Source organism: Oncorhynchus tshawytscha, unplaced genomic scaffold (genome assembly GCF_018296145.1).
Source record: "Oncorhynchus tshawytscha isolate Ot180627B unplaced genomic scaffold, Otsh_v2.0 Un_scaffold_7250_pilon_pilon, whole genome shotgun sequence".
Classification (NCBI taxonomy): Eukaryota; Metazoa; Chordata; class Actinopteri; order Salmoniformes; family Salmonidae; genus Oncorhynchus; species Oncorhynchus tshawytscha.
In genome coordinates, this window is record NW_024609643.1 from 154,072 (window position 1) to 177,731 (window position 23,660).

The 23,660-nt window shown below is 40.3% G+C and overlaps 1 protein-coding gene across 1 annotated transcript in view; it reads right to left on the bottom strand.

The window, feature by feature from the left end:
* Positions 1 to 22,796, bottom strand: part of LOC112266312 (prolactin receptor) — a 44,370-nt gene extending 21,574 nt beyond the window's left edge. The window contains exon 1 of the mRNA XM_042316598.1: positions 22,451 to 22,796. Within this exon, the coding sequence (XP_042172532.1) occupies positions 22,451 to 22,464 (14 nt within the window). The 5' untranslated portion in view covers positions 22,465 to 22,796. The remainder of the gene's footprint in view (positions 1 to 22,450) is intronic.
* Between the last annotated feature and the right edge of the window lie 864 nt (positions 22,797 to 23,660).

Sequence of the window (23,660 nt, forward strand, 5' to 3'; positions counted from 1 at the left end):
CTTTTTCTCTCCCTCTCTTATTCTGTCCCAAGCAGGAGTATCTGGTCACCCTGTAGCACCTTATGAGTGACAGCGACCTACAGCTAGTGTTCAGCCAACCACAGGGATGCACAATAACCCACTACCCTGAAAGGGGAATCCTTTTCAAGAGAACCTGTTCATGCCCTCCTCTCCGCCGTGTGCTATGGGCTCTCCATGTCTTTTTGGTCAACTGATCAACTGACCACCTGACTCAACAGACCAATTAGTAAAGACAACAGTTACACTGTAAAAAAAATCCTGTGTCTGAATATTACTGTGCGTTATGACTGATTTATAAATATGTCTACTCATTGGCCACAAAGCCAATGGTCGGTTGAGTTGAACCTTGGAACAGTTGGATTTCATTCAAAAAGCATAGCTCTACCAGACACCAGTGTACTGTATTGCTACTGTATATATGAGTAACTCCACTTGACTGTGGTCCGGAGGGAGGCGCTCACATGAGGTTTGCATGGTTAAGTAGGTTAAAATGATGAACTATGTAGGGACTTAATGTCTGAGACGGCAGAACAGCATCCCAGACAACTGTCACAGGAACAGAACTAGCTCCTTGACCCTGTGCTATACACTGAGGGTACAAAACATTAGGAACACCTTCCTAATATTGAGTTGCACCCCCTTTTGCGCTCAGAACAGCCTCAATTCGTCAGAGCATGGAGTCTACAAGGTGTTGAAAGCATTCCACAGGGATGCTTTTGACTCTAATCCTTCCCACTGTTGTGTCAGATTGGCTGGATGTCCTTTGTGTGGTGGACCATTCTTGATACAAACGGAAAACTGTTCAGTGTTAAAAACCCAGCAGCGTGGCAGTTCTTGACACACTCAAACCGGTGCGCCTGGCACCTACTACCATACCCCATTCAAAAGACACATATGTTTTGTCTTGTCCATTCCCCTCTGAATGGCACATGCACAATCCATGTCTCAATTGTCTTAAGGCTTAAAAATCCTCCCCTTCATCTACACTGGTTGAAGTGGAGTTAAAAAGTGACATCAATAAGGGATCATAGATTTCACCTGGATTCACCTGGTCAGTCTGTCATGGTGTTCCATGAGACATGTGTGAAACGTGTGAAACAGCACAAATAAAAGCACTCACCTATTTATTTTGTATAATTGTTTATTCTAATTCTTTGCGGTAGGGAAGTTCCACAATTTCCTAGAGAGACTGGAAGAACTTTTCTGAGATTGGGTAACCTTTCCAATAGTTGCTTAGGCTACTGCAACTGTTTCAGTCTCCAGCCATCGATCATCGTCATCATATCTGCTAGCCTGCTTTCATGTCTGCCAGAGATTTCCACAGCAAGAAACATGAGCATTCTTCAACTGAATGGTACACGCCTGATGCCCTCAATTGCCCTTCGTGCCCACTCCCATACCCTATAATTCTGTATTTCTTTCTGACTGTAATGTGTATACAGGTAGGCCAGAAAAGCTACATCACTGATTGGAAGATGAGTGGCAACCCTGATTAGAAGCACCTGCTGCTCATCGGTTGCTCACTTGTGTTCCCTGCAAATGTGGTTCTCAACTCAAATAAAATTGTACCTACACACTGAAGAAGGCTGCAGAGCCAAAACGTCTGTGTACGGTATCCCAGATGCAGTGAAAATAATAACGAAAAGAAAAGGAAAATGAAGTAAGATTTATGAGAGATATTTTTGCGTGCAGACATATTACACCTTTTGTTTGTCATTCTTCAACTTATGAAATGAGTTTTATTTGATCCCCTCAAAATCAGTCTGATGTTGGCTAGCGGTCCTTACCACCGGTCCTTACCGCTAGCAGTCCAACTGATGTTGGCTAGAGGTCCTTACCTCCGGTCCTTACCGCTAGCAGTCCAACTGATGTTGGCTAGCGGTCCTTACCGCCGGTCCTTACAGCTAGCAGTCCAACTGATGTTGGCTAGCGGTCCTAACCACCGGTCCTTACCGCTAGCAGTCTAACTGATGTTGGCTAGCGTTCCTTACCGCCAGTCCTTACCGCTAGCAGTCCAACTGATGTTGGCTAGCGGTCCTTACCGCCAGTCCTTACCGCTAGCAGTCCAACTGATGTTGGCTAGCGGTCCTTACCGCCGGTCCTTACCGCTAGCAGTCCAACTGGTGTTGCCTAGTGGTCCTTACCGCCGGTCCTTACCGCTAGCAGTCCAACTGATGTTGGCTAGCGGTCCTTACCGCCGGTCCTTACCGCTAGCAGTCCAACTGATGTTGGCTAGCGGTCCTTACCGCCGGTCCTTACCGCTAGCAGTCCAACTGATGTTGGCTAGCGGTCCTTACCGCCGATCCTTACCGCTAGCAGTCCAACTGATGTTGGCTAGCGGTCCTTACCGCCGGTCCTTACCGCTAGCAGTCCAACTGATGTTGGCTAGCGGTCCTTACCGCCGGTCCTTACCGCTAGCAGTCCAACTGCAACCAGCGGCCGCAACGCCCCTCGAGGAAAAGCTAATCCAGCATTCAGAAGGGTCCCCCTAAAACTGTCACTAGGAATGATCATGTGGCCATTAATGTGGCTATTACATGTAGTGGGAATAGAAAAGTAATTTGCAGTTTGATTATTATTGCTAAACTGCAACAGTTATCCTTACAAAAATGATCTGTTTGACGTTTAACCGTGACATTTTGGAATGTTCAACTGAAATAAGTAACATGTTTGCTGCAAGTAGAACACTTGTTGAACTCACCTCAGGGAACACTGGAACTCTGCCAACATTCCGTTAGAGCTCTTTGTCCTCAGACAAATCTCTGATGACATTTTGACCTACTAAAACTCTTTCAATGGCCCTCACAACATCGCCTGAAGACCTCCTCAAAATAGCCTCCTACTCAGAAACCTTTAATCTCTTTTTAGAACCCAGGTAGACAGTCTAGTGGTGCAGTACTGTGACCCAAATACGGATCCTAAGGCATAGGGTCATGGCCCAGTGTAGAGTGTCCAAGCCAATACACTACATATGTGCAACTGACATTGACATTTTGCTGTGCCATCACATAGGATGCTTAGTACACAGTGTATGATCGGCCCACTGGGTTGAAGTCAATTCCATCTTAACTTCTCATCCCCAGTTAACTCTACAAACCGCAGTTGAGGACAGTAATGAAAGACGCCTCATAGACAATGATTGGCCATTGCCACTGCACTTTAAAAGTCACTGGTAAACAGACTTAGCCTTATTCATCATGTCATTCAGCCTCTCTGAATAAGATAGAAGGAGTTGATATTGCCCACAGAGTATTATTTGCCTCTCTTTCACCAGAAGAGTTACTGGACTGTAAAGCTGCTCCACTTTGTTACCTTTATTTTACTAGGCAAGTCAGTTAAGAACAAATTCTTATTTTCAATGATGGCCTAGGAACAGTGGGTTAACTGCCTGTTCAAGGGCAGAACGACAGATTTTGTACCTTGTCAGCTCGGGGATTTGAACTTGCAACCTTTCGGTTACTAGTCCAATGCTCTAACCACTAGGCTACACTTTGATGGAACATCTTGTTTTTTTTTTCATGTCCAGCAGCAAAATAAAAATTAGAAGTGGTCACCTTGGTACCAAGAGAAGGCTCTCCATGGTTACAAATGCAACTCTCTCTTGTGCAGCAACAACAGGGAGCCAACGTGTTCTCTTTTAGAGGTTTTGGCACATGGCTTATCTGATCAGGACAAAAGGCGATTGCTGGGTCACACAATTACACCTGGAGATTAAATCAATGTAACAGATGATTTTCCATGGACTTGGAAACAACTAATCCCCTGTTCTACTTTCTCTCACTTACATAACAAACCAACATATTTTTTCTGAGATTAGTGAGGACTTTCAGATCCAGGGAATATCATAATAAAGCTGGGAATATGGGATATAGAGACAATATGGGATATAGAGACAATATGGGATATAGAGACAATATGGGATATAGAGACAATATGGGATATAGAGACAATATGGGATATAGAGACAATATGGGATATAGAGACAATATGGGATATAGAGACAATATGGGATACAGAGACAATATGGGATATAGGGACAATATGGGATATAGAGACAATATGGGATATAGGGACAATATGGGATATAGAGACAATATGGGATATAGAGACAATATGGGATACAGAGACAATATGGGATATAGGGACAATATGGGATATAGAGACAATATGGGATATAGAGACAATATGGGATATAGGACAATATGGGATATAGAGACAATATGGGATATAGGGACAATATGGGATATAGGACAATATGGGATATGGGACAATATGGGATATAGGACAATATGGGATATAGGGACAATATGGGATATAGGACAATATGGGATATAGAGACAATATAGGATATAGGGACAATATGGGATATAGAGACAATATGGGATATGGGAGAATATAGGATATAGGACAATATGGGATATGGGACAATATGGGATATAGGACAATATGGGATATAGGGACAATATAGGATATAGAGACAATATGGGATATAGGGACAATATGGGATATAGAGACAATATGGGATATAGAGACAATATGGGATATAGGGACAATATGGGATATAGAGACAATATGGGATATATGGACAATATCCTAAAATCACAGACCTGTCATTACTATAATGATGGTCCTTGAGGTTGGAGAAATCACAGACCTGTCATTGCTATAATGATGGTCCTTGAGGATGGAGAAATCACAGACCTGTCATTACTATAATGATGGTCCTTGAGGTTGGAGAAATCACAGACCTGTCATTACTATAATGATGGTCCTTGAGGGTAGTGAGATCACAGGCCTGTCATTACTATGAAGATTGTTTTTAGTAGAATGGTTCTCATAATGCCTGGGGACCTTTGTAGTCAGCTTACTATCTGTGAATGCATTATAGAGTTTGCCTGTAATGCTGCTTTGCTACTACTGTCATTGTGCATAATGTGAAGGAGGTCACTGGGCTTGTTTAACAGACATCTTCTTCCCTTACCAGCTCACATCTAGACTGGGACTCAGGACGTTTTTCTCACAAACACATGTGACTGCCCCATTGATGACATCTTAGACATATACGCCACCGATAAACTATTAGGTAGCTCGGGTGGAGACAATTTAAGCTGAGGAGTGATATGGTTAAATGCCCATCTGGAATGCGTCCTGTGTTATGTATTGTGTTAGGCATTTCCCTCTGGATAAATTATTCAATTCCAATATAATCCAATAATTCAATAAGCATCTTGGAGAAAAACAAAAGGGATAATGTCCACTACTAAGTAAACAAAACATTTAGAAATAATTATCATGGGGCTTATTTTCATATCAAGGCAATCTTGAAGAAAAACAAGAGTGCCTTGATGAGAAAAAAAATTAAGTCCCACAATACATTTTTCTGCATTTGTTTATTTACTAAGTAGTGGTCATTATCCCCTTTATTTTTCTCCAAGATTCTGAATTAGTGAATTATATTGAAATATAATAATTTATCACGTCATAGACTAGCCAAAGAGCACCTTATAACAAGCCTCAAAGATCTTATAGTTATTATACATTCAAGCGCACCAGCACATTGATTTTCCTCCCCAATAAGTAAGTTATTTATCACCAATCAAATCCAGGAACAAGTACCAAGAGCTGGAGCAGCTGACGTTACTAAACTGCTATTACAATGCTATTCCATAGTCAGTAAGCGTAAGCTAGTCATATTCTGTATCATGACGATAAAGCATTGTGAATCAGCAGTAAAGATCGTGTGCTTTGATTGGTCACTTTGTACAGTACGGGGGGTTAATACATGGCCTCAGGTGCAATCCACTAGTGCTAATTCTGTTAAGCATGAGGGTTACTGGGACAGCATCTGACACGGAAAGCTGCTCAACGTCTTGCACTCGTTTAACCTATAATCCAAAATAAAGATGCACGCACAAACACAGACACAGTCTCTCGTGACAGGCTCGTCTCTCGTGACAGGCTCGTCTCTCGTGACAGGCTCGTCTCTCGTGACAGGCTCGTCTCTTGTGACAGGCTCGTCTCTCGTGACAGGCTCGTCTCTCGTAACAGGCTGTTAACATAGCTGGCCAGTGTTTACGTGAGATTTGGCTCTACAAAATGATAGCCTGCAAATGTCCCATGTTTTGAATGTGTATTTTGCTGCAAGGACTTTTGGTGAAAAGTATCAACTATATACATCAATATACGGTGCATTCGGAAAGTATTCAGAGCCCTTCCCTTTTTCAACATTTTGTTACGTTACAGCCTTATTCTAAAGTGGATTAAATAAAACATTTTCCTCATCAAATCTACACACAATACCCCCTAATGACAAAGCGAAAACAGGTTTTTAGAAATGTTTGCAAATGTATTAAACATATAAAACAGAAATACCTTATTTACATAAGTATTCAGACCCTTTGCTATGAGACTCAAAATTGAGCTCAGGTGCATCCTGTTTCCATTAATAATTATTGAGATGTTTCTACAACTTGATTTGAGTCCACATGTGGTAAATTCCATTGATTGGACATGATTTGGAAAGGCAAACACCTGTCTATATAAGGTCCCACAGTTGACAGTGCATGTCAGAGCAAAAACTAAGCCATTATGTCTAAGGAATTGTCCATAGAGTTACGAGGCGAGATTGTGTCGAGGCACAGAACTGGGGAAGGGTACTAAAAAATGTCTGAAGCATTGAATGTCCCAAAGAACAGACTGGCCTCCATCATTCTTAAATGAAAGAAGTATGGAACCACCAAGACTTTTCCTAGAGCTGGCCGCCCGGCCAAACTGAGCAATCGGGGAGGTGACCAAGAACCCGATGGTCACTTTGACATAGCTCTAGAGTTCCTCTTTGGAGATTGGAGAACCTTCCAGAAGGACAACCATTTCTGAAGCACTCTACCAATCAGACCTTTAAGGTAGAGTGGCCAGACAGAAGCCATTTCTCAGTAAAAGGCACATGACAGCCTGCTAAGGGACTCTCAGACCATGGGAAACAAGGTTCTCTGGTCTGATGAAACCAAGATTGAACTCTGTGGCCTGAATGCCAAGTGTCTGGAGGAAACCTGGCACCATCCCTACGGTGTAGCATGGGAGTGGCAGCATCAAACTGTGGGGATATTTTTCAGCGGCAGGGACTGGGAGACTAGTCAGGATTGAGGGAAATATGAATGGAGCAAAGTACAGAGAGATCTCTGATGAAAACCTGCTCCAGAGCACTCAGGACCTTCCAACAGGACAACGACCCTAAGCACACAGCCAAGACAATGCAGGAGTGGCTTCGGGACAAGTCTCTGAATGTCCTTGAGTGGTCCAGCCAGAGCCGGGACTTGAACCCAATTGAACATCTCTGGAGAGACCTGAAAATAGCTGTGCAGCAGCGCTCCCCATCCAACCTGACAGAGCTTGAGAGGATCAGCAGAGAAGAATGGGAGAAACTCCCCAAATACAGGTGTGTCAAGCTTGTAGCATCATACCCAAGAAGACTCGAGGCTATAATCACTGCCAAAGGTGCTTCAACAAAGTACTGAGTAGGGATGCACGATACATCGTTGAACACATCGGTGAACATATTGGAATCAACCAATATTAGCTAAAAATGCCAACATCGGTATCGGCCCGATGTCTAGTTTAACGCCAATGTGCAAAACCGATGTCAAAGCTGACTTGCATACCTATATAACGTAGGTACATGACGTAATGACCCCATGTAAAATTTTGCAATACACACGCAACACAGCATTCCTAACCTAGCCCACAATGTCTGCTGTGTGGATCGAGCAATCAACAAGTTGAGCAGATTTGAAAGAGCAAGAAAATTTCAGCGAGACAACTCAAGGTGAAATCCATTACCGGCAAGATTATGGAATTCATTACCCTTGACAATCAACCGTTCTCTGTCATGGGTGATGTTGGCTTTCGCCGAATGGTCGATCGCCGGTACACACTACCAAGAACGCTATTTTTCAGATGTTGCCATACTGGAGTTACACAGTAATAGCGTCACTGCTATTAGCTTCACCACATACTATGGAATGCCGTTTGGGTCTTTGCGTGTCAAAAAAGATACACGTCAAATAACACTACTTGACACATTAAATAAGCTTTAAATGAAACACGTCAAATAACACAGTTCTATTATAGAATGTTGTGTGTTCTGAATTTGCACGTGCAAGCCAAGCGCCATCACTACTATCAGTAGTGCTGTCAAAACTGTACAAAAAGTATGTAAACAAGCAAACACTGGCCACGAACGATGTGTTTACAATACTGCGTTGGTAATGAAGCATTATTTGTTTGACCGCAAATTCTGGGGTACCTAGCAATCACCAATAAAACCAGCCTGAAACCAATGACCAGTAGAAACTGCAGTCATTTTCATTATTCTTAGCAATGATTTAGGAATCCTTGTGAGTAAGTATTAGCTAGGTAGTCACTTGTTGTTCGCCTATTGAAATTGAACTTCAGTTCATAAAATAAATAGCTAGCCAGCTACTTAACCCTGTTAACCCTTAACCCTAGCTCAAAGCTAACGTTATAAGCAGCCAGTTAGCTTCATCTGGCTCGACCGGACCGGATTATGTGTTGTGAAGCTAGCCACAATAAGGATTGAAACAATAGTGGAATTTGCGGTTTGCCTGCAAAATAAAAGTACCTCTTTGAAAGTGATGTAGAAGGTTACAATTGGTGGAACCATGCCATATTTAGACGAGATAATGTTAAAAAAGGTTAGAATGTGAAAATGAAATGGGGTATCAGTCTATTCGGTGACACCCACAGAACACAACTGTGAAGCGTTTATTAGCGTTGTAGCTCTTATCGCAGGACTGTGACTGTGTGAAATCACATACCCAGTCAGCCTATTGTATGTATTGACATTCATATTGCACTGTACAGCTTTACCTAAGGATTGGGGATCAATGAAATAGGGTATCAGTCTACTCAATAGCCAAGATATTTTTTCCCAACGTCCTCCTCAGAGTTATCAGACTCGAAAACATTCACACAGTATTGTTTTTCCTCTTGAATATTGTTCAATACACTTAGGTTGATAATAAATGTGGCTCAATTCACAGTTGTTTCAAAGTCCCGCAATAAGAGCTAATGTTCTCTGGGTGTCACTGAGTAGACTGATACTCCATGTCATTGATCCACAATCCATAGGTAAGGCTGTACAGTGAAATAAGTATGCCCCCAATGCAATTCTAAAGTATAATACTTCCAGTGTGATTTCAACAGATTTTTGTCAAATTAACAACTTATTGTCTTTTGTTGATTTTATATAACAACATTCCAACCTCGTTTAGCATGATCTATTCAATTATGGCATAATTCTACTATTTGTATTCATTTGCATCACTGTCAATGACATTTTTATTTTGAAGGCTAACCGAAAAGTCCACTATTGTGGCTAATCCTTATTGTGGCTAGCTTCACATAGATGGGTCCGCCCACTATTAATCAAATAAGAACTGTCTTATAAATGAGGGTTATTTTAGATGATGACACCTAGCTATATAGTTAGCTAGCTAACTATAGCTACTGAAACAGATTATGTCGGTTTGCGATGTTTTTGGGGAAGAACATTGTTTGCATCCATGAGTTAGCTAGCTTTTTTTATGACCAGCATCAGAGCATACGTATTGATGAATCGTTGACATATGAAATTCGAGTGATTGTGTAATCAATGTGTAATAACTACGTAAGAAATGAATGAACGTGCTAAATTATTATGTGATGTGCAGTCATATTCAGGTCCTGATTGGTCAACAAGCTTATTTGGCACGTCAAATAGTGTTATTTGACATATCAAATAGTGTTATTGACACGCAAAGACCCAAACGGTGTTCCAATCCTGGTTGGGAATGGTTGAGAATGAAATGACTGCACAAATGAACAGCGAAACAACACAGCAAGTAAGTGAAATAAATAGGTTTTGATTATGTTTTACTGGTAATGGGGACATACATAAATGCCAACAAGATAACTTTTGGGGCAGTGTGGTGTGTGTGTGTGTGTGTGTAACCTTTATTTAACTAGGCAAGTCAGTTAAGAACAAATTCTTATGACGGCCTACCCGGCCAAACCTGGACGACGCTGGGCCAATTGTGCACCCCGCCCTATGGGACTCCCAATCACAGCCGGATGTGATACAGCTTGGATTCGAACCAGGGACTGTAGTGACGCCTCTTGCACTGAGATGCAGTGCCTTAGACCACTGCGTCCATGTGTGTGTGTTAACTATGTAACTGTACTAGAATGCTTAAAAGGCCCCTAAAATGTTAAATATCGGTTATCGGTATCAGAGTTTTTTTGGCAAGAAAAATATTGGATATCGGTATCAGCCAAAAATGTCATATCGGAACATCACTAGTGCTGAGTAAAGGGTAAGAATACTTATGTAAATGTGATTTCCTGTTTTTTATTTTTAATACATTTGCAAAAAATTCTAATAACCAGTTTTGCTTTGTCATTATGGGGTATTGTGTGTAGATTGATGATGGGGGGGAAAAACTATGTAATCCATTTTAGAATAAGACTAACGTAACGAAATGTGGAAGAGGTCAAGGGGTCTGAATACTTTCCGAATGCACTGTACATCTCAAAATAAACATTGATGATCTCCCTGTCTCGCTCAGAGATAAAACAATAAATAAGTGCCACAAAAATGTGTGTATGAAAGTTTCCTTAGCAACAGATACAGTTGCCTTGCAAAAGCATTCTGACCCCTTGGATTTCTACACATTTTATTGTGTTACAAAGTGGGATTAAAATGGATTTAGTTGTCATTGTTTTGTCAACAATCTACAAACAATACTCTAATGTCAAAGTAGAATATATATATATATTTTTAGATAAATAAAAAATTACAACTAAAATATCTTTGTTGCATAAGTATTCAGCCCGTTTGTTTAGACATGCATGAATTAGACCAGGAGTCAAATTTGGCTTAAATATCACATAATAAATGACATGGACTCTGTGTGAAATAATAGGGGTTGACATGATTTATGGCTAACCCTTCCTCTGTCCCCCATACATACATCTGTAAGGTCCCTCAGTCAAGTATTGAATTTCAAGCACAGATTCAACTACAAAGACCAGGGAGCTTTTCGAAAGCCTCATAAAGAAGGGCAGTGATTGGTAGATGGGTAACAATAACAAATCAGACTTTGAATATCTCTTTAATCATGGTCAAGTTAATAATTATGCTGTGGATGATGTATTAAACCCCCGTCCTTCTGAACTGAGATGCAGCACAGGAATGAAACTGATCAGGGATGTTACCATGAGGCCATTGGTGATTTTAAAACAGTTACAGAGTTCAATGGATGTGGTGGGAGAAAACTGAGGAGGGATTAACAACATTGTAGTGACTCCACGATAATTACTTAAATGACAGTGAAAATAATACAAATATACAGAAAAAAAGATTCTAAGTAAGGCATCTTGTATGCAACAAGGCACTAAAGTAATACTGCGAACAAACAAAAAATGCTGCAAAGGAATACACTTTTTGGCCTGAATGCAAATCCTTATGTTTGGGGCAAATCCTGGTTCAGTCTGATTTACACCAGACACTGGGAGAGGAATTGACCTTTCAGAAAGACAATAACCTACAACACAAAGCCAAATCTACACTGGAGTTGCTTATTAAGAAGACTGCAAATGTTACTGCGTGGCCAAGTTACAGTTTTGACTTAAATCTGTTTAAAGAAACGTACATTTGCAAAGCACTGTACATGTGGTTCTATTTTGTTTATAATAACCCTGCTGTCTGTCTGTCTCCCTGTGTTTCTGTTTCTGGAAGGCCAGGGATTTACACAACGTGCTGACAGCTGAGGGAATATCCTTGGAGCCTGGCTGCACGTGACACTAAAGCTCTTGTAAAGTCCCTCTCCCTTTCTCTCCTTTCTCCCTCTCTTTTTTCACATGTTTATCTCACACTCTGTCCATGATAAGGCCCCAGCTCAAAGTCCCCCTGCACATGCCATTCAGAACTCGGTGAACTCTGAACTCGGTGACCTCTGAACTGCAGCGTATTTGGTGTTTTATAAGTGATGATGTAATATGTTCAGATGACTGGAGAGGAGGAACACGATCATCTAAGATAAATGTGTGAAAACAGACATACCACCTAGCGGAACAGGGCCATCGGCCAAATACTGGTAAAGAAGAGTGGGACCCGTTGTATTAGGGGTTGGTTGAGGCAAGAGCAACAGAATGTCTAGTAATCTGATCATTGGCAAATGAGTGAAGGAGTAGATGTTCTATTGGGCTTTTGATACAATCATTTCAGGTCTCCCTCGTAAAAGACTAGCTTGACTTCAATGGGACTTACTGGATAAATAAATAAAAAGCCAATAATGGTTATAAATACTAGCATGGCCAGTGGCCACCTGCCAATCACCTCAGATACAGACAGTATCATCATATCATTATTATCTCTGTCATATTATTATTATCATCTCACGCTGTTCTTTTGTTATTGTAAATTAGTATCAAGTTCAAGACACTTGACCCTCTGGGCTCTTTAGTCATCCTAAACCTGTTATGATGACTAGGCCGGTCTTACATGTGGATATGGGTTGAAGTGAGGTCCTCTATGTGTACTGATGCACCACCTGGAGCACACTGTAATTCTGTCTCTCTGGCCTCTAGGTAAGTGATACGAGTACATTGCTAATTCTATGTACAATCTCAAACATAGTTTGTGGATCTATTTTCAAACTACTGGCTCAGTAACGGTGCCCTATGGGTAGGAGGGAGTTCTATAGGTAGTCATTATGATAATATTATGATAATACCTGGCTGACAGATAAACCGTCCATATTGTACTCAGTTCACACATGCAGTATGTATCAGAGACACTGATAAGGCGGAGGAGAGGGGATCAGAACCCATGACAACGCCAGAGCCTAGCACTGACACAAACACACACACACACACACACACACACACACACACACGCACACAATGTGTTAGCTGTAGTCATGCCGACATATCTAATGAAGCAGAACTTTTCTGTTAGCTGCTCCCCATGGGGCTGGTTATGGCAGCCTCTAGTTCATCAATATTCTATTCTCCCATTTAGTATTCTTCTCTGCTAATCATTTTTCTCCATGGATTTGGACTATTTCATAAGGGTAATTTCTTTTAAGTTTCTATCATTATTATTATTTAACAAAATGTGTATTATTTGTTCAATTATTTGTTATTTTAACATTATGTTTACCCATGTGTGTGTTCAAACAGATTAATGAATAAATAAAGAATTAAAGAAATAGACGACAAAGAGTTATGAAGCCAAACTCTCCAACATGGCTCTGGTCTCAGCAACAGGTTGTAATCCAAACTCTCCAACATGGCTCTGGTCTCAGCAACAGGTTGTAATCCAAACTCTCCAACATGGCTCTGGTCTCAGCAACAGCTCTGGTCTCAGCAACAGGTTGTAATCCAAACTCTCCAAAATGGCTCTGGTCTCAGCAACAGGTTGTAATCCAAACTCTCCAACATGGCTCTGGTCTCAGCAACAGCTCTGGTCTCAGCAACAGGTTGTAATCCAAACTCTCCAACATGGCTCTGGTCTCAGCAACAGGTTGTAATCCAGACCAAAGATGCCTGGAGGGGGTTTTCTTATGTTTACCCCAGATCCCCTTTAACATTTTTATCATCCATACTGAATTCAAACTAGAGGTCGACCGATTAATCGGAATGGCCGATTAATTAGGGCCGATTTCAAGTTTTCATAACAATTTTTGGACACCAATTTGGCAGATTTAATTTGTATTTATTTTTACACCTTTATTTATTCTGTATTTAACTAGGCAAGTCAGTTAAGAACAAATTCTTATTTTCAATGACGGTCTAGGACCGGTGGGTTAACTGCCTCGTTCAGGGGCAGAACGACAGATTTTTACCTTGTCAGCTCGGGGGATTCAATCTTGCAACCTTACAGTTAGCCATCAGACTGTTAAACAGCCACCACTAACATTGAGTGGCTGCTGCCAACACACTGATTCAACTCCAGCCACTTTAATAATGGGAATTGATGTAAAATATATCACTAGCCACTTTAAACAATACTACCTAATATAATGTTTACATACCCTACATTATTCATCTCATATGTATACGTATATACTGTACTCTATATCATCTACTGCATCTTTATGTAATACACGTATCACTAGTATCACTAGCCACTTTAACTATGCCACTTTGTTTACATACTCATCTCATATGTATATACTGTACTCGATACCATCTACTGTATCTTGCCTATGCCGCTCTGTACCATCACTCATTCATATATCTTTATGTACATATTCTTTATCCCCTTACACTTGTGTGTATAAGACAGTAGTTTTGGAATTGTTAGTTAGATTACTTGTTGGTTATTACTGCATTGTCGTAACTAGAAGCACAAGCATTTCGCTACGCTCGCATTAACATATGCTAACCATGTGTATGTGACAAATAAAATTTGATTTGATTTGAACCAGTCCAACGCTCTAACCACCTGCCTCTCATTGCAATCCACGAGGAGACTGCCTGTTACGCGAATGCAGTAAGCCAAGGTAAGTTGCTAGCTAGCATTAAACTTATCTTATAAAAAACAATCAATCAATCATAATCACTAGATAACTACACATGGTTGATGATATTACTAGTTTATCTAGCGTGTCCTGCATATAATCAATGCGGTGCGTATCGTTGCTCCAATGTGTACCTACCCATAAACATCAATGCCTTTCTTAAAATCAATACACAGAAGTATATATTTTTAAACCTGCATATTTAGCTAAAAGAAATCCAGGTTAGCAGGCAATATTAACCAGGTGAAATTGTGTCACTTCTCTTGCGTTCATTGCACGCAGAGTCAGTGTATATGCAACAATTTGGGCTGCCTAATTTGCCAGAATTTTACGTAATTATGATATCACATTGAAGGTTGTGCAATGTAAAAGGAATATTTAGACTTATGGATGCCACCCGTTAGATAAAATACGGAACGGTTCCGTATTTCACTGACAGAATAAACGTCTTGTTTTCAAGATGATAGTTTCCGGATTCGGCCATATTAATGACCTACGGCTCGTATTTCTGTATGTTATCATGTTATAACTAAGTCTATGACTTGATAGAGCAGTCTGACTGAGCGATGGTAGGCACCAGCAGGCTCGTAAACATTCATTCAAACAGCACTTTCGTGCGTTTGCCAGCAGTTGTTTATGACTTCAAGCCTATCAACTCCTGAGATTAGGCTGGTGTAACCGATGAGAAATGGCTGGCTAGTTAGCGGGGTGTGCTCTAATAGCGTTTCAAAAGTCACTCGCTCTGAGACTTGGAGTGGTTGTTTCCCTTGCTCTGCAAGGGCCGCGGCTTTTGTGGAGCGATGGGTAGCGATGGGAACATCCAATAGTCAAAGGTATATGAAATACAAATGGTATAGAGATAAATAGTCCTATAATTCCTATAATAACTACAACCTAAAACTTCTTACCTGGGAATACTGAAGACTCATGTTAAAAGGAACCACCAGCTTTCATATGTTCTCATTTTCTGAGCAAGGAACTTAAACGTTAGCTTTCTTACATGGCACATATTGCACTTTTACTTTCTTCTCCAACATTTTGTTTTTGCATTATTTAAACCAAATTTAACATGTTTCATTATTTATTTGAGGCTAAATAGATTTTTTTAATGTATTATATTAAGTTAAAATAAGAGTTCATTCAGTATTGTTGTAATTGTCATTATTACAAATAAATAAATAAAAATCGTCCGATTAATCGGTATCGGCTTTTTTTGATCCTCCAATTATCGGTATCGGCATTGAAAAATCATAATTGGTCGACCTCTAATTCAAACCAATTAAAAATTGGATTATTAAAACAGTGTGGGGCTGAAGATGCATCAGGCATACCAGCTGAATCAAAGTGTCAACAGGAAAACATGGAGATTTTCCTATAGCTGTAGTGGACCAAGTCATACTGAACAACTGTGAGATGGTCGGTTCTGTGGACTTTTTAAGAGGTAAATGAATGACTATTAAATTATAATGACACCATTCTAAAATATAATTTCTCCATACAGAAATAATCCAAGTCACATATTGGTCCATTTGATCAGAAAGGTGTGCTATTTAGCAATAAGCATTATCACCTGTAGCCCAACCGATGCAGCATATTGTCAATAAAGAAATAGGCTGAAGCATAGTGTCAATAAAGAAATAGGCTGAAGCATAGTGTCAATAAAGAAATAGGCTGAAGCATAGTGTCAATAAAGAAATAGGCTGAAGCATAGTGTCAATAAAGAAATAGGCTGAAGCATAGTGTCAATAAAGAAATAGGCTGAAGCATATTGTCAATAAAGAAATAGACTGAAGCATAGGGTTGATAAAGAAATAGACTGAACCATAGGGTTGATAAAGAAATAGACTGAACCATAGGGTTGATAAAGAAATAGACTGAACCATATTGTCAATAAAGACATAGACTGAACCATAGGGTTGATAAAGAAATAGACTGAACCATATTGTCAATAAAGAAATAGACTGAACCATAGGGTTGATAAAGAAATAGACTGAACCATAGGGTTGATAAAGAAATAGACTGAACCATATTGTCAATAAAGACATAGACTGAACCATAGGGTTGATAAAGAAATAGGCTGAAGCATAGGGTTGATAAAGAAATAGACTGAACCATAGGGTTGATAAAGAAATAGACTGAACCATAGGGTTGCCTATCTGCATTTACACTATTAGGCTAATCATGTCCTAGATCACAAACTCTAAACAATATCTGGCTTAAAGTTAGCAATATATTGATGACTTCAATGTCACCAAAAAACTCTGTTTTAAACACTATAATGTAGTGTTACACTTAACCCCAGTCTTCCCTACAGTATGTGTTCATGGTGAATCGTGGAGCCTAAATCATGTTGCCTCTAAAAGCTCTGGTGCAGCTTGCTCAGATCGCTCATAGATGTAGGCGTGATACTCCACTTTTAACAATGGCCATTAAAACGGCTTTCAAATGTGTTTTCCAGGCGGGCCCCGGCACAATTTAACCCTTGACCTTAAATCCCCTGGTACCCAACTGATATCAGGGCTGACCAATCAGAGATCTGTGTGCCTTGCGTTCTGCCGTTACCATAGCAACACCCTCCATAGCTGGGTTCAGAAGAGCAGGGGGGGGGGGGGATTTACAGTGGCTCTGTTGAGCTCTGTCAATATAGATGGAAGCCAAATCGATATGGTACGAAGGGATTTCACAGCTCACTGAGGCGTGTGGATCAGCCAGCAAGCAGCCAGTGCCCAGTACACATACCGGTCTGGGTCATAGAGCTGCACTGAACCATTAAACACACACGCACACACGCACGCACGCACCACAGGTTGCATATACACACTGATAGCTAGGCACACACTCAAACTAATGCTAAAGCCCAACAAAAAAAGGCATATGGGCACACACACACCAAAGCACACACTCCGTGCCGAGCAGATAAAGACTAACACAGTGCGCTGTGATTAACCAGAGAAGCACTGCAGTCTTCTGCCATTAATTAGACACCTACTAATTAATTCAGAGCCACACACTGCTTCACAAAGGAACTACTGAGATAAACACACCTCCATGGCCACCCAGCAGCCTGGCATAACTCATTTGTAAACAACAACAATAAAGAAATACAAGATTGTTATCCCTCCTCTGGTTATTGACATTTTATTTGTAAATGTCAGAAATTCGGGAAGCAACAACCATTCTTCCACAAGACCAAGGAGCGGAATCAGCTCAGCTATCAGTCTTGATCAAATCCCCAAAAAGCCCATGTTTAGTTCCTTGTTAAATCTTATTCATGAAATTCATACTGAAAAACATAAGGCTAAAAGAGTAAAAGGTTTGACTCCATTACCATGTAAATACTATGCAGAATAATTACAAATACAAATGGCATTACAATGTTTGTTACTATACTGCAGGGTTCCCCAACTAGCACAGTTTTATTTGGCCCCCCTAGTTTTCTGAGCAAAAATAAGATTATTATTATTTAAAAAAAAATTTTTTTACATTATCATTGTTGGACATAAAAGACTTTAAAAACACCAGGAAATCAGCTCCAATTGATTTTAATTTTAGAAATCTGTTCCCAAGTATTCCCACGCAAAATAAAGAGACATGATTGTATAGAAATGTAAGCAAGGTTTGAAATTATTGTGTTTCAGTCAAATATTATATCTGTTTGGGATTTTTGCAGTCAATTTCCAGTCTACAATTGATCTATAATTATGTTCTGGCTCTCTGACCATCCGCTCAAGAAATAAATCATCTCATAAATCTAGTTGATGATCCCTGCTATACTGCTATAAACGCTTGACTCCATTACCATGTAAATACTAAGCAGAATAAATACAAATACAAATGTCATTATAATGTTGTTACTATAGTATACTGTGTACGCAGATACAGTATTTATAAGATCAGTTATCATTGTTTCCTCCTTGAGCCTTAATTGATCAATCAATGTCACAGGTTGGCTGGAGAATGCACATACATCCAATCAATCAGCACCCAATCAATCCAATCAAATAAGCTCCTATCTGGACAGCAATTGGCTATTTCAATGCTTCAGATGGTACAGAACGGAGTAGGCTGACCACATACAAACATAGTCCAATTAAGAACCAATGCCATCAGGCATTCACTTTCATGTGAATACCTGGGTAGCAATGAATCCGTTTCAGCCACACAGATTTTCTTTCAGCCATCAAACCTATGAGGTGTTGTACTGACTCAAACAATGTTTGAAGGGAAAATGGCAAGTTCAATTTACAGTGGCTCTGGAGAGATTTGTCAATAGAATTTCAATCAATCAAACTATTGATTGATTGATTGATCAATTGATTTATACAGAAAGTTGCTCCTTTGGAAGGTCAACAAGTGTTTTACAGTCCAGATAAGTCTCTGACCTAAACATATGGTCCAACGGTAATCCCAAGACACCCTCAAAGCCTTTACATGCTCACACACATGCAGGACAAGGAGTATGTTAGTGGCCTTGTAACTACAATGTAATGTTAGTGTCTGTGCATTAGTTTTAGTATTCATATGTAGACTCCTTTTTTGACCATGTGACCTGACTAGAAAAAGTGTGTGTGTGTGTGTATGTGTGTGTGTACGTGTGTGTACGTGTATACTGTGTATCCTCTGTATATATATGTGTATGTGTATACTGTGTATCCTCTGTATATATATGTGTACGTGTATACTGTGTATCCTCTGTATATATATGTGTTTGTGTATACTGTGTATCCTCTGTATATATATGTGTACGGGTATACTGTGTATCCTCTGTATATATATGTGTATGTGTATATTGTGTATCCTCTGTATATATATATGTGTACGTGTATATTGTGTATCCTCTGTATATATATGTGTATGTGTATACTGTGTATCCTCTGTATATATATGTGTATGTGTATACTGTGTATCCTCTGTATATATATGTGTATGTGTATACTGTGTATCCTCTGTATATATATGTGTACGTGTATACTGTGTATCCTCTGTATATATATGTGTATGTGTATACTGTGTATCCTCTGTATATATATGTGTATGTGTATATTGTGTATCCTCTGTATATATATATGTGTACGTGTATATTGTGTATCCTCTGTATATATATGTGTATGTGTATATTGTGTACGTGTATATATGTACAGTATGTTTAAACATGCATATTCACACGTTTACTTTCCCATTTTGCTCATGCAAAAACAATCAGTGATCAAAACCCCCATATCATTGTAACTAGAGGAGACAGCAGCACATCATCAGAAGCCAGTTCCAAATATTACAATTGACGATTGCGTGATGTGCAACACATTTTCCCACTGTTTACTTACACACATTGGTTGAATGATCATTTCCTCCTCGGTCCTCACTGACAGAGAAAGAGTCAGGACATCAGCCTCATCAGTCCTACAGTAGACCAGTAGCTATTCTTCACACACTTCAGGTCTGTTTGGATCCGGCAAAAGGACTCTGTTATGGTCGACTCTTTCACTTGAGCTGCCGTTAGCTCAGACCAGAAGGTCTGGAGAGGTACATTACACGCAGTTATCTTTGGCCTTCTCCTGACTGCCGTTGCTGATCCACAGCGAATGAGGTTTAGCACACCAGTGTGTGTGTCTACGTACTAGCACGGAGCTCCGGATTGACCCATTCTCTATCCACCTGGTTTCTGAGAAACCACAGCCCATAGCACGGTGACAGCCCCCCCGGGCAGCGTACTAACACAGGCAGGCAGACAGAGGCACGGAGGCATTCCATCGGCATAACAGAGGCACTTGGGGTCACTGATGCTGACAGAGTAGGCCTCCTTATCAAGTGGGTAGATAGATCGACACACATACACAAGCATTCCGATGCACATATTTTTTGTCCAATTGAATATGTATATTCACACACACGGACGGACGAATGCACACACGCATACACAAACACACACGCATACACACACACACGCATACACACACACACACACACGCATACACGCACACACAAACATGATCTCTATTCACTCAATACATAAACCTTGGAACAACTTATTTTTCTCCTTATTTTACTGAATCAGTTATGTATTAACAGCTGTAAGGCTTCTTCATCACAATCACCCTTTGTGATTAAACAGAAACCCTTATCATATGCTACATGTTTTATTAACAGGCTATGATATGGAGATAAGTATTTATATAACATTGAGGGTGTAGTGTGTTTCAATAGTCAATGTGTCAACAAGATGAATGTTTGACCCAGAGGTCCATAGTTCCAGCTTGTATAAGACATATGTTGATGATCGTACGCATGATCACTCCAGTCAACCTGGCCCATTGTGAACTGGTTACTGATACGCTTCATGGGACTGTGAATACAGGCTTGACAAAGAGATGGAAGTCATCCCTGAAAAAAAATTACAAATAAGAAGCAAGCGCATTTATTTCCCTCCTAATTATTGAGAAATTGTACATTTTTGTTGTAACCTTCTTTCATATCAAGTTGCAGCAATAGGTATGTTTTAACGGTGATTTGAAAAGTGGTTCTCTGCCAAAGACGCTCTCTGTCCTCCAAAATGGGAGAAGAGGTACTTAACTGCATATTGTGAATTTTTGCTTGTTTGTTTGCTATTTTATGTTATTTATTTCAGGCTGTGTTTTTTATTCATGTTATTGCCAAATGAGACAGAGAAGTTGCAGATTGCACCTCTAAATTGTGTTCAGGTGATTCCTTTCTGTATGAAATGCTATTTAAGTCATAGAAAAAGCAACTTTTCTGCCAGGTTAAGGAAGTGTTGAGGCATTTTAGCATGACCCAAGTACAACTCCTTGACATAATGATGTGGTGCTAAAGTCTGGCTGAGCTGAGGAGCTGGTATATACAGCTGGGTAGGCTGTAGTTTGAGTTTATTATGTTTTATTGTCACATACTGGCGCTAGGAAGGCAATTTAAGGATTTTGGGTACTGGCCAGCCAGGTTAGTAGAATGACATTTCTACTAGCCCAGGCGACATTCTCTGTAGCCAAGGGTCCAAAAGCCCAGTCTGAAAAGCACTGGCGATGGACTAGCTTCATTTCCATCCCTGGTCGGCAGTGTTGCTGCTTATCAATTTGGATGGACCCACAAATGTTGTTTCTTGAAGGGAAGAAACCTTTTGATTTCCACACAAAATCTATTACAAATTAATTTACATTAACTCTGCCTTAATAAATCATATATTGTAGCCTACCAAAAACATTCAATTAACATCAGGGCTTCATACCAGAACATTGCATCACATAATGAATATTGATGGAATTTGGTTAGGCAGCTTTCAGATGTTATACTAATTTCATTTAAATAGCTATGCTCTAGCTCGTGATGCCTTTCCAAATGTTTTCACATGCACATTCACATATTTCACATTTTTAAACAACATTCTGCATCAAATATAGGCTATTCTACCATACAACTTTGTTCATTTAGAAGCTGCCTGCAATGAAATGTAGTAGACTAGGCTACTATTGGTGTTAGGCTATTGTATGCAGTAGCCTGCTTTTGGTGTTAGGCTATTGTATGCAGTAGCCTGCTTTTGGTGTTAGGCTATTGTATGCAGTAGCCTGCTTTTGGTGTTAGGCTATTGTATGCAGTAGCCTGCTTTTGGTGTTAGGCTATTGTATGCAGTAGCCTGCTTTTGGTGTTAGGCTATTGTATGCGTTAGACAAATGCAGAGAACTAATTAATCCATTGCAAAAATGTAGCCAATACAATGCACAGTCAGTAATAGTAACTCCACACAGATAAAACAAAACAGAAAATAAGAATAGGCTAGACTACAGCAATGAAAACAAAAACAATGGATTTAAAAGTGACACCCGGATGTGAGAATTTACCTGAGAAATAACATGAATGTTCCCTCTCTCCTTCGGAATCTCCCTGGTCCCAAACTCTGAGCGACTGTCTGCTTCTCACGCGGATTTTGCTCAGTGATGGCGCACGGAATTATCAGAGACCTTCGAGGAAATCTTCGGGTAGTTAAGACAGAAGACCATGTCTAGTCACCCGCTTCACACGCTCATGTAATTGTGCCTTGAAGGTGAAGTCCTAAAGATATGTATTCTTCAAATAATAACGAGTCACAGTGACATGCCAAAATATGTAACGCATACGCCAAACTCCTCAAACCATCGGTGTCTGTACGCGTCAACCGTTGGTTGTTCGCTATGTTCGAAGCTTCTCTCTGCAGCCAGCGCACCGGTTGGCGGTTGGTTGGCGCGCGCCTCACGGATTATTGCCCGGCCCCCTCGTGTTTTCCAATACCTTGACACATTGTTATGGCTTTCTCCCTTTATTTTTACGAGTGACCTGCGGCCAAGTTATTAGTCTACACATAATTACAAATCTGTGCAATTGGAGTTAAGTAAACGTGTCTGCTGCTGATTGCAAATTGACACACTTGGTCTTGGCAATATGACAGCTCCCCACACACTCACTCAGTAAAATATGACTGAAGGCAGTTCACTTACTGTAGCATAATAATATTTTTACATGGATTGAATTTTTTGTTAGCCTACTTTATGGCTCGCATGCATGACAGGTCAACGTTAGCCTGTATTTAGGTTAGGTATCTATAGATGGTTCGTGTGTGTCCCATCTCCTATGTACAATATTATAAACTGGGTGGTTTGAGCCCTGAATGCTGATTGACTGACAGCCATGATATATCAGACCTATACCACGGGTATTAAAAATACATTTATTTTTACAGCTCTAATTAAGTTGGTAACCAGTTTATAATAGCAGTAAGGCACCTCGGCGGTTTGTGATATATGGCCAATATACCACGGCTAACTAAGGGCTGTGTCCAGGAACTCCGCGTTGCGTTGTGCATAAAAGCAGGCCTTAGCTGTGGTATATTGGCCATATACCACACCTTCTCGGGCCTTATTGCTTAAACACACACACACACACACACACACACACACACACACACACACACACACACACACACACACACACACACACACACACACACACACACACACACACACACACACACACACACACACACACACACAGATCCCTACACAATCCCAACACTGT